This window comes from Solanum dulcamara, chromosome 1 (genome assembly GCF_947179165.1).
Source record: "Solanum dulcamara chromosome 1, daSolDulc1.2, whole genome shotgun sequence".
NCBI lineage: Eukaryota > Viridiplantae > Streptophyta > Magnoliopsida > Solanales > Solanaceae > Solanum > Solanum dulcamara.
Genome location: NC_077237.1, coordinates 9,164,685 through 9,181,634, shown reverse-complemented (window position 1 = coordinate 9,181,634; position 16,950 = coordinate 9,164,685). Strand labels below are relative to the sequence as shown.

The following is a 16,950-nucleotide window of genomic DNA, read 5'->3' as shown; positions in this document are numbered from 1 at the left end:
TGAAGAATCAATGGATTATCATAGATATTGTAACACGCACTACATTTTGAAATCAAATATTACACTTTTTTACTCCAATTTTTCCGGTCTTGATTATTTATTTTTCTCGGCTCGAAAATTTTTTGTTTATAGTTTCGAATAAATTATATATCAAAAGGTTAAAAATATCGAAAGGATTTCATATCTAGAACTTAGGACTATTTAGAAGTAATTTTAAGTTAATCGATATTGAATAATCAATGTATACTTCATGTATAGTTAAGTTATATTCAGTTTTTTTAGTGTACCACAATGCATAGTCGGTGTATAACTCATGTACAGGTAAGTTATATTGTATAGTCAATATATACTTTCTATGACTTTTGGTAAGCTGTTTATATAATATCGATACAATATTAAACACATCTATACAATATCGATATATTATATATACACTACATAATTATTTGTACATTATATAACATGTTTATATATAATTTATATGATATTGATACATCTTTATACACGATTTATACAATATCGATATATTACATATACACTACATAATTATTTATACTATATCGATACATTACATATACACTACATAAATGTTTATACAATATCAATACATTACATATATATTGTGCAGAACTATTTATAAAATATCGATACATTACATATGCACTATATAATTGTTTGTATATTATATATACATATTTTTACACCATTCAATATTGATAGATGAAAAAAAATATGGAAAAAGTTTTGAGAAAAAAAGGATATTTTTATTTTAAAAAATGCATCAAAAAGAAAAAGAAAAAGAAAAATAGTTTTTTTTAATTAAAAAAAATCAATGCTGCAAAGGAAAATAATAATTAAAAAAAAGGCAGCCCTGTGCATTAAAGCTCCCGCTATGCGTAGGATTCGAGGAACAACCCAACCACAAGGGTCTATTGTACACAGCTTTATCTTGCATTTCTACTAGAGGTTGTTTCCAAGGCTTGAACCCGTGACTTCCTGGTCACATGATAGCAACATTACCAGTTACTCCAAGGCTCCTCTTCAATATAAAAATTAATAAAACATTATAATGTAGAAATTTACAAGAAAGGCGATTAATAAATGCATGACGTATAAATTGAAATACTTATGCTAACTGACATGATTAAATTTCATCAACTTATCGAATCCTGAGACGAGAACATCCAAAAGTGTCTCATTGTTTCTTTAAAAATGTTTATTAAGTTTTAAAAAATTTAATTGAGAGTAAATTCTTTAACGGATTAGTGATGAAACAAAATAAATCCTATTTAATTTAGGTTGAATTTTTCATTCTCTAACCTCCGCATGTCCAATCCGTTAAGTTAGGAGTATATATGAAATTTTGATTGACAATAAAGGCTCATATAACCAAATAATATAGCAAGAATAAATTCGAACAATAGAAAATAATAGAAAAATATATTCAAGCCTTTTTCGTTTAAATTATTTTTGAATTCACGAACAAAATTTTAAAAATTGATTTTGTTTGAAAAAGAGGAGAAGCATCTAGGGTCTAATAAATTGCGTAACCGTATCTTCTAAGATATCCGAAGAAATTGCGTAAGCGCTGAGCCATGAGGCCCAAATTCATCTTTCTTCTCCAGCGCAACTTCTCTCAAGAAAATAAACTTTTTCCTTTCTTCTCCGTGTAATTTTTCCAATTACCCCTTATATTATTCTGTATGGGGGCCCAAAAGATCTTTGGGATACAAGCCCATTATATTTGGTTGATTTGGCCCTACAGAGTCCGTTACAGGCGAAGATGACCGCTGTACAACTGCCGAAGCAGAAGGTACACGTGCTGGAAGGACACGCCGGAGCTGTTTTGGCAGCGAGGTTCAATAGCAATGGCGAGTATGCCCTGAGCTGCGGCAAAGACCGTACTATACGGCTATGGAATCCTCACCGTGGAATTCACATAAAAACTTACAAAGCTCACGGCCGTGAAGTCCGCGATGTCCATGTCACTCAGTAACGTTCTTCTCTTTTCCTGTTCTTCTTCTCTCAAATTTTTTCAATATCCGTACAGTTGCGTTTCGCTATCTATTATATTGTGAATAAACTTGTGAATTATTTATGTAATTTTCTTTTGAATTCCTTATTTTGTTGAATATGCATTTGAAAAAAATCAGTCTAACCGTGCAAAGAAACCAAAAAAGGAATAATGGAGAGAGAAAGGATCATAAGTTATTCAGCTGGAGAGTGTGAATAATCACGTTCTCTTTTAGTGGTTCTTCATTACATCAATGTAGAGGGTGGAAAAAACATTTTTTGTGTTATGTCCTTTATGCTTGATTAAATTGTAGTATTTGGTTTTAGGAAAGATGAGGGGATGTAAAAGATAGGATTGGTTTTCTTCTTCCAGGTGATGTTCTAGGATTCTTAGTTTTAATTTGTTTGGGATGGTTGGAAAGAGAGTAAAAGTTACTCCCTCTGTTTTAAATTGAATGTCTAATGTTGATTTTTGGGGTAGATGAAGAAAGGTTAAATCTTGCATTGTATAGTATTTGTTGAGAGAATGCGTGGTCTTATGTAAGCTTTTTGGTTTTGTAGAATAAACTAGAGAAATTGCTTGGACAATTGTTAAAGGATCTTGGTTCCCTTGTAGAACCTTTTAAGGAATATATATATATCATGTGATTCTGTAAATACCTTATTCTTGCAAAAGTGGACATAATTTGATACGAACTAAAAGAGAAATGTGCACGTTCAATTTGAACTGAGTATATATTTCTTACTTCCTATCAACCTTCAGAGGGATTAAAAAAGCTGAACATAGAAAGGTATCTTATCCGTCAACTTATTCACTTATCCTCTTCTTTTACCTACACTAGCAATATAAGAAAAGAAGAGAACATACACCATAATATGGTTCTGTACAAAAGCCACACATTCATATCTACAATTAGGGACCTCATGGGTACTCCAAAAAGAAACTAAAGGTACAGTTCTCCTTCCATCCTTCCTCATCTACTCCAATCAAGCATTAATGCACAAGAAGATCCATGGATGTTTTATAAAAGCTAGTGAGGAGAACCTGAGACTAAGTTTTATTCCTATTTAAACTAAATTTTGTTACACAGAGCGTCGCCAGGTTCAGCACCTGAAGATAGAATATGAATTACGGTTTTATCTTGCTGCCAAAACTTTTTCTTATCAGTAGTAAAAGATATTAGTAAAAAGAAGCACAACACTAAGCTAGTGCGTCAAAACCTAGTTACAAATTGTGCAATTTCCCAATCATATCTAACATGGCATCCATATCTTTTATAAAGACCAGGTAGCACCAAAAAGCTAGCAAAGAAAGAGTTCTAAACTCAAGGCTAAGTTTAATAGTATATTTGTTGATTTGCCTTCAACATGTCTGTAGCTTCTTTCGGTCCAAATTGACCACCAAATAGTAATAGGAATCGTGTTCTAGATTCTTTTTGTATGAATACTTAGTCTCTCTCTGATCGAGCTCTTCAAAAACTCCATAGACCAAGCTACTCCCAGAATTCCATAGAACAAGATCCACTACATGTGAGTTCTTACCGTGCAAGAACAAATGATCGAAATCGTCAGGATGTTTTTCGCAAAGGGGGTCTGCTACAAAGTTGGAAACCACATCGTTGAAGGTTTGTTTGAGTGGTTTAGGCTTCTTTAACCACTAACCAAGTGAAACAAGATACTTTCAGCGGCACTTATTGTGCCAAATCTTCTTCCAAGGCCAAAAATCTCTAATGTCAAAAGCGGATAGCAACTTATAGCATGTTTTGACTGAAAAGTTACCATTTTGTTGACCTCTACAGGTAATGGAATCAATCTTTGATTGGTTCAGAGAAGTGTTATTAAGCAAATGTAGAAAGTTGACATGTAGTTTGTACTTCCTAATCATTCAAGTTTCTTCTCAGAAACAGATCCCATCCTTGAGCAGTACTCAGCTCTCTCAGCATTATATTGAGAAGATATGCTGCAAGTCTCACAAAAAATTCTTTTAAAGGAGAGTGCCCCAACAAAGCGTCTTCACAAAAGCTAATTTCCCTTCCCTTTCCAAGTGAGAAAACAAAATATCATTAAACTTGCTCCAAAATGAATGCATGTGCTTCCAGGTTCCTACTCCAAAAGAAGCACTTGAACCTTTAGTTACCCAGGGACTTTCAAAGGAGAACTTTTCAACTAGAACCTGTTATAAAGCTTAAACATCTAAGTGCTATCACTTGTATTTGTCAACTGCTTATTTAATAATGAATGAAAAGTTTAAAGTCAATATACAGATTAAAAAAAAGGGAATAGTCAATGCAAAGAACTAAACTTTGTAAATGGTAACACATCATGCCTTGTAAAAAAAAAACATCTTGCATGCATTTATATGTTTAAGCTGGATATTATCTCCTTGTGTACATTCAAGTATACAAGTCTCTAGAATTTAGAATATACAATTTGATTTTATCATTCTTTTGGCCTGATTCCGAAGTCTTTTTAATGATGCAAAAAATTTGATGGCTCACATGCTTCTACTGTTACTATTGTAGGGACAATTCAAAACTTTGTTCATGTGGTGGCGATCGACAAGTATTTTATTGGGATGTCTCAACAGGTCATGTAATTCGCAAATTTCGTGGCCATGACAGTGAGGTTGAGACAAATTCTTATTCCTAATTTCAGAATGCAAAGAAAGCTTCATTGGAAATTTTTAATGAGTATAATACATGAAGGTCTGTTCCAATCAGTTGGTAAATATGATATGGAGGCAGATCTTTTTCAGCAATATTTTGTGAAGGAAGTATCAGTATAACCCTGGAAACATATATAGAAAAGTATCTTTAAAAGGAATCCTAATAGGGGGGAAGACGGGTTGGGTTGGAGCTGCTTCAGGAAATATTGATTGACACTAAATCTATACTAGGCAGTGTTGGAGTGGTGATGGTGAACTAATGATGATAGGATTAGTAGAAGGTTGCATTAATTTCTAGCTGCAAATAGTGATAACCCATGGCAATACTTAGTGATGGTAGTGGCAGTAGTGAAGAGTAGTCTTAGCATGAATACTATCAAGCAAGCACGGAATGACTACCATTGGAAATGTGAATCACTATCCTTGTCGTGGTGTAATAGTTTCTTCACTTAACTTATCAAACTAATAATTTAATAATAATTTCTTCATTCAAAGAGATTGTCTGAATAAGGCATCTAAGTTGTAGAAAACATTGGAAAGGGGAAAAGCAGAACTCTGAAAACATTTACGTCAACATAAAACTTAAACGATGCCGATGTCAAATATAGGGTCAGGGTTCTTGATATTCTATGTGTTCTTCAAATTATTCAATGTAAACCGGTGGTAGAATGTCATGGTTCATGGCCTAGGAGTAAATTTATCTTACTGTTTTAAGATTCCACTCTTTTTTGTGTGTGCTTTGATATCTTTGTTTCTTGTTATATTTGTGATGCCGCAATATTGACTTCGAATTTCAATCTCGTTTCTATGTGGAAGCTTCCAGAACTGGATTACATCTAATGTGGTGCTTTTAGGATTGAAGTCTTAATCATGCTTGATCTAATTCGGAATTGCTTCTTGCTTTGGCTAGAATGCGCTGTAGATAAGAATCTGAAATCCTATTTGGCATAGTACATAGGCAACAAAAACTGGTCAAGAGGACAAAACATCTACAGATTTATGCTCCTCTGTTTGATTGTCTTAAGCTTTCCTACATATCAATGTAGAACATGAATGAGTAGAAAGAAATCCGGTATTATGTTAAATAGTTGACTAGAAATTCTCTTAGGTGTTCAGATTTATATTTAACTGTTAACGTTAAGGTGCTGAAGCTATAGCTATTTAATCATCCTTTATGTCACCAATAAAAGAATTTGACAATTACCTCTTTTATTTGATTACTTTTTGCTAATTGTATCAAAAACTTACAAATTACGTATCTTGTTTTCCTTGAAGAGTGAAGTTACTTTAGTCCTCTATGTGAAATCCTTTTTGCTTTATAACTATTATTTTTTTCGAGATTTTGTAGTTCATATTTATGTTTTTGTGTTAACATTACCTTGTTAAAAAGAAAATATTTATGTTCTTGTGAAGCTCTGCTTTGCTTTTATGGATGCTTCAAAGCTTCATCTTTGGGTTAAACCAAGTGAATTGGGTCTTTTGTGTTTTTCAAATTCTAGCAACAACAACTATTACTACAACTATGCCTCAATCAACAACGACTACGCTTTTCAAGTTCTAGATGAAATTAAAAAAAAACTGAACTTCTACTGTTGATTTGTTATTGTAGCCTTAATCTGGCCCGGATTTGTTTCAATTATGCTCATACCTTTCTCTTTTGGCATTTCCTTTGTAACTGCGGCCTTGGAGGTCATTTTCTTGTAGCCTTTTCTGAACCTTCAAGCGGGCATGTCAGATTTCTTGCCACTAAAGTCGAAAGAAGGTTTTTTCTGTTCTGCTGGATCCAAAACTTAACCAAATCCCATTGTCTGGGTGTTGCCATTTCAAATATATCTTCAAAGTTCTGATAAGTGTTTGTTTTCACTATCTTAATGTATGACCGTATAATGCACAAAAAAATTCAACCACAGCTGTCCAGTTAATGCCATTGTGTACCATATGTAGCTCAGAGTACTTGTAAGAAAAAGAGCCATTCAGGTATTTAAAGAGAGTGACTATTTTTTGTGGGTTCTGCTAGAAGCTATCTTGATTTTAAAAGCATAATCTCTAACTCTTTACCTTGCATCTAAATGATTCAGCAGTGCATCCACTGGTTGTTTAACAGTTTCCTCTTTTCTCTGCCAGGTGAATGCTGTGAAGTTTAATGAGTATGCTTCTGTTGTAGTATCAGCAGGATATGATAAATCATTGCGTGTTTGGGATTGCAAATCTCGCAGCACTGAACCAATTCAGGTGAATAACTTCTCTTTGCTTTGCAAGATCTATCTGGTTAAACATCTTCAGTAGCACTAAAAGTTAGGATTAAACTTCATATAAACCAAATAAGTTGGATCTGAGGAAATAAATTGGGTGGACAATCAAGTGTGCAATTTTCATGTTAAACACCATGTCTAGGCCGATGGGATTAGAGGTTTGTTTTTGAGTTGTGAATGGTGCTTTGATTTCTTAGTGTTTCAGATGGAAGGAAGGACTTGTGCCACAATTGAACCTCAAAAACACCTATCCATTGCTTCCCTTGGGAGAGTACTTTCTCTTCTATTTCAATGCCCTTTAACACTGCAATGAGACAGAAGTCACAAAAATCAGAACGCATCTTCACATTGGATTATGTTAATAAACTGTTCCTCAACTGATCTACTTTTTAGCTTTATTTGGAAGTAAGTTAAGAGGAAGAAAAAAAGTACTTAATCTTTAATTGGTAGGACTGTACAGGAAAAACTTACAAGGGAAATAAACTCAATGCAATATGTTGTATAAGATGCAATCCATGGACTATTTTCAGTATCAACACTCGCAGGTAATCAAATGAGAACAGGAAAATTGACAAGAAATAGGGAGGGGAGAAGGAGAGAGAGAGAGAGAGAGAGAGAGAGAGAGAGATTTGGTAACTGAAACATTGAGCCCATGAGAAACGTTTGGCCAAGACATGCCAGATTCCACCAATGTACAAATGGAACCTAACCATACATGTCATATGATAATAGAAGTTAAAGAGGGTGTTTATGCTTGTCTTGCTCTTTGTCTGGACATTCAAGACGGATCCATTGATTTGACACATACAGACGAGAATTTGACTCCATGAGAAATTGAACAAGGACAGTTGAATTAGCCTTACTTGGGATGTCGAGCAAAATTTTAATTTTCCTCCTTTATTACGAGGCCCTTGGTGCCACCTTTTTTTTTTGCTTTTGGTCTTTTAACGAATAACATTTGAGCTGGTTTTGTTTAATTTGCAGATCATTGATACCTTTCTAGATAGTGTCATGTCTATTTGTCTCACAAAAACTGAGATAATTGCTGGAAGTGTTGACGGAACTGTTCGAACATTTGACATCAGAGTTGGTAGGTATGTACTGCCTATATGTTAACATCGTTAATTTCCTTTCTCATTTCTGCTCCGGGATGTAATATTCGAATAGGATTATTAGTTAATGTAATGTATATGTTCTCTGTAGAGAGATATCTGATAATTTGGGTCAGCCTGTCAACTGTATCTCTCTTTCAAATGATGGCAACTGTATCTTAGCAAGTTGTCTAGATTCAACCCTTCGACTTCTGGATAGGTAATTTCTTTTGCAAGTCTGTCATCTTGTTTCCTTTGCTTTTGGTAGCCCTTGTTATTCATACCGTCTTATTTCTAATTGCTTTCAACAGGTCTAGTGGCGAACTATTGCAAGAATATAAGGGCCATATTTGCAAGGTTAGGATGGAAACCTGGTACTGAGTGGGGGTCTATCGTTCTTATAGCAATCATTTTTCTCTCTGTTACAAAAAATAAATTAATAAATAGGAACTTTTTTCTAGAAGATCCCTGCTTTGGCACTTTGGTGGTTCTCCTTTTTCTTTTCTTGATTTGTCTACTTTCCAGGTAAAACAGTGTAATAGTCGCTAACGATTCTGTTTAACTGTTTTCTTCTTGAAGTCTTTCAAAACAGACTGCTGCCTTACAAACAGTGATGCACATGTGGCTGGCGGCTCGGAAGATGGCTATATTTACCTCTGGGATCTGGTAGATGCGTCAGTTGTATCCAGCTTCCGAGCGCATGATTTAGTGGTAAAGTATTTATTAGATGCATCTAGCAGACTATCTACAAAATATATATTCTATTTTCTGGAGGATCCCAAACCTAATTAGTTAGGAAATATCATTCTAATCTCTTGGCTGTTGCTTATTCTATACTTTTGTGCTGTCTACTTCTGTTGCCCCAGATAGCCTTGTATTCTCATCTTCATCATAATCATTCACTTCTAGTACAATCTGTTGGAGCCCATTAAGATTAATGTTTCTTTTGATTATTCAAATCACAGTATACTTAAACAGAGATGGCAGTCATACTTTCATAAACTCTTGAATGACGAAGGGGACAGAGACTTTGTGTTGGGAGATTTGGAACGTACACGGAGGCGTCGCGATTTTGGGTATTGTAGGAGTATTAAGGTCGAGGAGGTTAAGAATGTTGTTCGTAGGATGCGTTGGGGAAGAGCAACCGGACCTGACGAGATTCCTGGGGAATTTTGGAAGAGCGTGAGCTCGGTAGATTTGGAGTGGTTGACTAGGTTATTTAATGTCATCTTTAAAACGGCAACGATGCCCGAAGAATGGAGGTCGAGCGTAATGATCCCTCTATACAAAAACAAAGGGGATATCTAGAGTTGCAACAACTATAGAGGTATCAAGCTACTAAGCCATACTATGAAAGTGTGGGAAAGAGTGGTGGAGATAAGGGTGAGGAGAGGCGTGTCTATTTCAGAAAACCAGTTTAGATTTATGCCGGGATGCTCAACTACAGAAGCCATCCATCTTATGAGGAGACTGGTGGAGCAGCATAGGAAGAGGAAGAGAGACTTGCATATGGTATTCATCGACCTAGAAAAGGCTTACGATAAAGTTTCAAGAGAAATACTATGGACATGTTTGGAGGCTAAAGGTGTACCTGTGGCATACATTAGGGTGATCAAGGACATATACGAGGGGGCCAAAACCAGGGTAAGGACAGTAGGAGGGGACTCAGAGCACTTCCCAGTGGTGATGGGGTTGCATCAAGGATCAGCTCTTAGTTCGTTTTTATTTGCCTTGGTGATGGATGGATTGACGCGACAAATTCAAGGTGAGGGGCCATGGTGTATGCTTTTCGCGGATGACATAGTCCTGATCGATGAGACTCGTAGCGGAGTTAACGCTAAGCTGGAGGATTGGAGACATCCCTTGGAGTCTAAAGGGTTTAAGCTGAGTAGGACCAAGACAGAGTACTTAGAGTACAAGTTCAGTGAGACACCTCAGGAGGTTGGCGTGGAAGTTAGGCTTGGTGCCAAGGCCATCCAAAAGAGAAGTAGTTGCAAGTATCTTGGGTCTATCATGCAAGGCAGCGGGGAGATTGACGATGATGTCACACATCGTATTGGGGTAGGGTGGATGAAATGGAGGTTCGCTTCCGGAGTGCTATGTGACAAAAAGGTGCCACCAAAACTTAAGGGCAAGTTCTACAAAGTGATGGTTAGACCGGCACGTTCAAAAGATGAAAGTTACCGAGATGAGAATGTTGAGATGGATGTGTGGGCACACCAGGGAGCGACAGAATTAGAAACGAGGCTATTCGGGATAAGGTGGGAGTGGCCTCGGTGGAAGACAAGACGCGGGAAATGCGACTGAGATGGTTTGAGCATGTGAAGAGGAGAGACACAGATGCCCCAGTGCGGAGGTGTGAAAGGCTGGCCATGGATGGTTACAAAAGAGGTAGGTATAGGCCGAAGAAGTATTGGGGAGAGGTGATTAGACAGGACATGGCACAGTTACAGCTTATCGAGGACATGACCTTAGATAGGAGGGTGTGGAGGACCCACATTAGGGTAGAAGGCTAGTACACTCTGATTTCTGTTATTATTTATTATTTTCTATACTTTGATTGCTCTATTTTATCTGTGACGCTTTCGTTATTTGTTTTTCCCATAACGCTTTTAATTTCTTAGCCATATCTGACATCTTTTTATGCTTTTATTGAGCCGAGGGTCTCCAGGAAACAGCCGTCCTACTTTGGTAGGAGTAAGGTTTACGTACACTCTACCCTCCCCAGACCTCACGTTGTGGAATTTCACTGGGTTGTTGTTGTTGTAAATCACAGTATAATATGTTGAGATGATCTTAAATGGAAAGATATAATTGGTGAAGATTCGTAGCCAATCCAATCTCGGGTTTGGGGTTGAGGCATAGTTGTAGTTGTTGTAATTGTTCAAACCACCAAAGCACCTTCCAATGACATCCCAGTTATTTCAAAATATAAACTTCGTCGCTAGCCAAGGAGAAAAGGTCATTTGTAGCTTTTTCTTATTTTTTAAATGGATTTAGAAGTTCAAAAATCAAAATTTTTAAAATAATTGAGCAAGGCAATTATTAAAAATTTGAAAAGAGCCTATTTAGTCTGCTTCATAAGGATATTGTTGACATTTTAGCTATTTTTACTCGAGCTATTCTTACTGAAACAGGTAAAAGTACCCACTAAGAAAAAATAGAGAAGGGTAAGGAAAAAGGCTTTAGAGATAGAAGTTTTGTATGCTTCAAACGTCCTTTATTCATTGTATACTTGCAGATAGGACTCTAAATCTGTTTGCCCCTACATATATCCTCAGTTAGCTCCATTTCCAACTGTTAGCATTCATATGAAACAGTATTCAGTTGCAGTATGCTGCATATTATGGACTGTAGTTGGCATAAAATACACTATGCGTGGTTATTCTTCAATCTTCATAAATTCCTTGTCACCCATCTTACTTTCTTTGGAGTTGTTTTCTGGTTGACAAGTTTATAAGTTGTTATCATCTAAAAATGGGACAAGCCCAGCTACTGAAGTAGAAAGAAAATCCATTGTGGCCAACATACAAAATATAATCATGCATTACTGCTTTCTTAACCTTCTCACTGATCAGTATATTCCAGTTCAGTCTGATGATTTCTTGATCCCATTGTGCATAAGATTTTCAGGTGTTACATGTTCACACCCCTCTTTCAAGTGTTCCGCGATGCTATAGTAATGATACAACTTAACTAATTTGGGGTAATTTTAATGCGTGATGCTTCTCCCTTGCAGGTAACTAGCGTAAGTTATCACCCAAAAGAAAGCTGCATGATAACTTCTTCTGTAGATAGCACAGTCCGAGTTTGGAAAGCATGAGATATGGAACCAAAAGAGCATCTGATCTTTTCCTGATAACCGCACATGAAGAAAGTTGTGTACTCGAATCAAACCAACAGTTTATGAGAGAATACTGCTCACTTAGTTGGGCATGAGAATTATCACAAAGCTAATACCTCAATGCCATCACAAAGGTGTCAATCTGGGGTTTGTACTTACAAATTGGTGAGCTTGATTTTTTCTATTTCAAGTTTGTAACTACTTTTTACGTGGTGGCTCTAACGTGATCGTTCATTCGTGATATGGTTGTGCTGTAGAACTTATTAGAGAATTTTTTTTTTCAACCTCTGATTTCATCTTTTCTCCCCATATTGGGGAGGGGTGGTGGTTTTCACATAGGATGATGTAGCTTTTCGAAAGTACCCTTTTCACTTGATTGTGTAAACATGGAAAGTAACTCCTCTTAACTCAATGATAAATATCAAAACAAAGATTTAGACTACCTATATATTTCATGCTGTTACCTTCTTCCTTTTTAAAGATCTTTTCATCATGCATTGTTCAAATCAAGCGCTAGTACATCGGTGGCGAGAGATGGAAGAGTAGTATCCCACTCCATCGAACCAGACATAGAAACAGATGTTCTAGCAAGACAATGAGGAACCTGATTCGTTGATATCTTAATATACTATAGAGAAAAATAAAATAACTCTTTGAGAATAGTTTTATAATCAAAGACTAAAGCATCAAAATAAGATTGATTCCCCAAATTTCCTTCCAGAGCTTATGAGTCTATTCATAACCTCATTGTCACTGCATGCATGTATGATTTTTAAAAGTTATGACACTATTAGAAAGCATAGGTGTTAGTTGCATCTGGCACGAGATGATAAAGAGAGAGCTTCGTCTATCGATGAACAGCGGATTGATGGAGCGCACGGGTAGAGAGTCTGCCTGAGTCGTGCGGCCCCAGGTAACGCCTAGTTTAGTGTAGCACCTGGGCTGGGCTTGAAGATCCACATTTCAATATTATCCTGGGAATCAGAGAGCTAATGAGAAGGGATTGGGAAGGCAAGGCTACTCTATCAGAATCGGAACCTTGGCTAGGGCTATCTAGAGACTATGGCTGTCTAGAGTAGAGTCTTGGGGCTTTGCATCTGACATTCGTTGGGCTTCTCTCTTCGGGAGCCTGCGCCCCGGCCTTTTTGTGCAATAAACCCCTCCGGCCGATGAGTTGATAGAAATAACGCTCACTAGTCACTTTTTGGCTCCGTCTTTAAGAATAAACACCATAATCTCAAGTTTCATAGAGTTTTCATAGGTGGAAACTCCATCAACAACGTGATGGAGTTTTGCCGGTGGAATTGGAAACTCCATGACCCTGTTAGAAAGCATAGCTGTTGAATCTTCCTAGGAATTGTGGTCTAATAGTGATGGTCAAGCTGGAAAACTATTGCCTCATCCATACCATGCTTATGGGCCTTGGCCTTTCTTTTTCTGGGCCTGTACAGAACAACATTGGTTCCTAGTTGTATATGCTTACCCTACCTATTTGTATACGATTTTTTGATATATTTGATTTGTATAAGTTATGAAAAATTCATAACTGTATAAATTTTGAATTTGTATATCATTATCCTATTCGTATATAAATTGTTGATATATTTGATTTGTATAAATTTTGAAAAACTCTTAAATGTCTAAATACAAAATTTGTATATACTTCCCTATTTGTATATTGGCAAACGAAATCTATAAACGAAGTTTTGAAACTTCCTAAATATATAAATACATAATTTGTATATATCATATTTATATATTGACAAACGAAGAATACAAATAAAAATATCCGTAGTAAATGAAATTATAGTTATAAAACGTAATTAAATAAATTATAACTAAATAGCATAATTAAAATACTTTGTGAAATTTCGTCTCAAACGACTGATAAATGATAATCTGTTTCCTCGACTTGTAATTTATCCACCCACTCCATGTGCCTTCCTTTTGTCTTTTCTCTTGTATTTGGAATACCAATGTGCTAGATATTCTTTAAAATATTCTTTTTGGAATTCAACTTCAAGGGCTATCTCAGACTCAAGAATTTAGAAAAAGTAGTCTATAACAACATGCCAACAGCACTAGGGTAAAAAGGGAGAAGCCCAACGAATGTCAATTTTTTCATATATTCTTTTTAAAAAATTGAATTATAAATTATTGTGTCTTATAATATTTTTTATATAATTTTTAAATATATAAGTTTTATTTCAAAAATATGAACATTTCATATTGAAACTATAGGTAAACTTAAATTATTTGGCTCTTGAAATTCGAACTATGTCATATAAATTGGAACAAAAGATCAAGTAGTAGTTAAAACTAGTGTCGAAGGTTTATGTAAAATTATTTCTCTATTTTTATAAAGTAGGAATAAAATTATGTGCATATCATCTTCCTCATATCCTATTTATGAAATTACAATGAGTATATTATTATTATTATAGTAATTAATAATTAAAAATTAAACCAATCAATAAGGATCAAGTTTACTGCTGCACCAAGGTAAAAGAGATCTTATTATATAAAGAATTCTTCAAATAGGTTGCGATCAACAATATTTTAGTAACATAAAAAGATCATATTTACTCCTCTACTTTAAAAAATTATTTATATTTACTCGTTATTATACTTATTGATCATATTTATTCTTATTATTATACTTTTGAGTTATATTTATCTTCTTAGTTATAGTTGATTTAAATATACCTCTTGTTCTAATGTAGACCAGGATACCGACAAAGTATAAAGATAAATTTGATCTTTATCTTAAAGCATGGGATAAATTTACGTTTCATCATACATTTATAAACGTAAAATTATTCAGATAACTTACCTTAATATTCTTCTAAAGTGGTTAAGTTTCAACTCTAGAAAAGGAAATTCTGATTTGCTATTTATCTAATTTTCTTGAAGTATAAACTAAAAAAATTATAAGAGTCACCATCAAAAACTATAAATTATAAGAGCCACCTTTTATTAAATAAAAATCTATCATTGAGCCATATAATTAATCATGTCAAAAGAATATCTATATTATTTAATTTGTTATGTCGTCCAGTAGTAATATTTTATTTTAGTTAAATTCTATAATCCATAAAAAGACAAGTACTTTTTGTGACATAAATGTGACCTTACATATTAGATCACTTAAGACCGACATGTAAGTTAAAACCAATATTCTAATTAAATCGTACAGGTAAGCTTGGAAATTTTTCAAGATATTTAACTTAACGGTCAGGAAGACTATATATTATATTAATATATAAAATGGAGAATTTTGTCAACAGCCAAATAATTCTCCTGTTTCGTTTATTAATTTAATTAAAAAAGAACTTCGACAAAACGAAAGAAATTTTTTTTTTTTCGTTTTTGTTGTTTTTGGGATAAGGGTGGTATCGGATCGATTTTATATATTATTGATTTAATTTATTAGTTTTTTATTTTAAATACTTTAAATTAATAACTAAATTTCTTATTAATTTTTGATTTATCGATTATTGATTCTTAACGGTTCAGTTTTCGATTTAACTAATACGAAAATACTCAAAAGAAATAAATATATGATTTTTCAAATAATTTGGCACTACAAAATAATATAGAACTTTACACAAAGCTCATAAAATAGAAACAATAGTAACTAGAATATGAAAAAAAATATATACAAGTGCAACATAAATAAAAAAATTAGGACAATAATGTAAATTAAAGGCAATAGAGCAAAGATAGTAATCAGTAATGTATAGATATTAATATTTAATAGGGGTAAAGTAGTAAATTCCTTCGATTTTAATAGATTTCAGTTTACCGAATAATTCAATATTAAAAAATCAAAACTGAATCGATAACCCGATATTTTTTATAACATCATTAAAAACTGGTTAATCCAATAACTCAATAACAATAAACCAATAATATTTTTTCGATTCGATTTTTGCACGCCTCCATTTTATGATGTGCACACACTAAATAAACTTTTTTTAATATTACTGTAATAGCCTTCAAATCACATTAATAACCCCTGCATAATAACCTCGATCTAGAAAACATGAAAATAAAATTTTGCATTTGAAATATTACTAGCTCAATCAATTCAATCACTCTAAAGGATCGTTTAGTTGGGAACACGTTATTTCAAGATTAATTATCTTGAAATTAGTTATTTTGAAATAATTTATCCCATCACTATAATATAAATAGTGGGATAAGCATCCCAAATTTGATAACCAAATAATATAATAAAATTTATTCCTAAATTATTTTTTTATTTCATGATTATTTTCCCTTAAGAATATGATTGAGTAGTGTTGCATACTTTGCAATAATTGGCGGAAATCTACTAGGTTAGCACATGGAAAAAGAATGGTCAATTCTGCCACATGTCAACTTACCAAAAAAGGGACCCAGCAAATATAGTAATGGATGCAATTTCTTTTATCTTTGATATATTTTGAGTTTTAAATTTAAGGATTGATTGATATTTAAGATAAGTAATTTATATTAATCAGATTAGTAAATATCGAATATAATCAAAAGGAGAAGGCAAAGGTTGAAGTTATTCTGAAGGAAAGTGAAAATGCCAAATTAGCTTTCATATTGTGGTAATAGATAATTATTAGCAGTCACACATATACATAAGTACATAAATATTTAAATTATTTATAAAATAATATATAAATTTTCTCATAGCTAATTTATGTATTACTAATACATGCATAACGCTAACTCCTCGAAGTACAATCAAAGTGTTCCAATTGATTATGATTGATTATTGATTACATTATGAGAAATAAGGCAACAAAGTGGATGTAGTTTAGTGGTGAGAATTTCACGTTGTGGCCGTGGAGAACTTGGGCTTGAATCCCAGCAGCCACACCTTTAAAACTTACATGAAAATTTATAACTCTTGAATTATAAAAGTTTACTTTTTGCCACGTTAAAATTGATTTCTCTTCACTTAAGCTCCTCTTATTACAAATTCACACACAAAAATATGTACCAAAACCCTTTATATAGTTGCGTTGTCTCATTTATTTTCTTTTTCAACTTTAAATAAACGTCTCATAAGTTCAAATTGTTAAGTTTACA

At 34.0% G+C, this 16,950-nt stretch overlaps 1 protein-coding gene across 1 annotated transcript; it reads left to right on the top strand.

The window, feature by feature from the left end:
- Positions 1–1,696: 1,696 nt before the first annotated feature.
- Positions 1,697–12,307, top strand: LOC129901164 (uncharacterized). Its single transcript, XM_055976292.1, has 8 exons — positions 1,697–1,992; positions 4,536–4,638; positions 6,803–6,910; positions 7,915–8,024; positions 8,134–8,241; positions 8,333–8,378; positions 8,601–8,732; positions 11,761–12,307. The coding sequence occupies exons 1-8, from the start codon at positions 1,784–1,786 to the stop codon at positions 11,842–11,844; spliced, it is 900 nt and encodes a 299-aa protein (XP_055832267.1). The 5' UTR covers positions 1,697–1,783; the 3' UTR covers positions 11,845–12,307.
- The last annotated feature ends 4,643 nt before the right edge of the window (positions 12,308–16,950 follow it).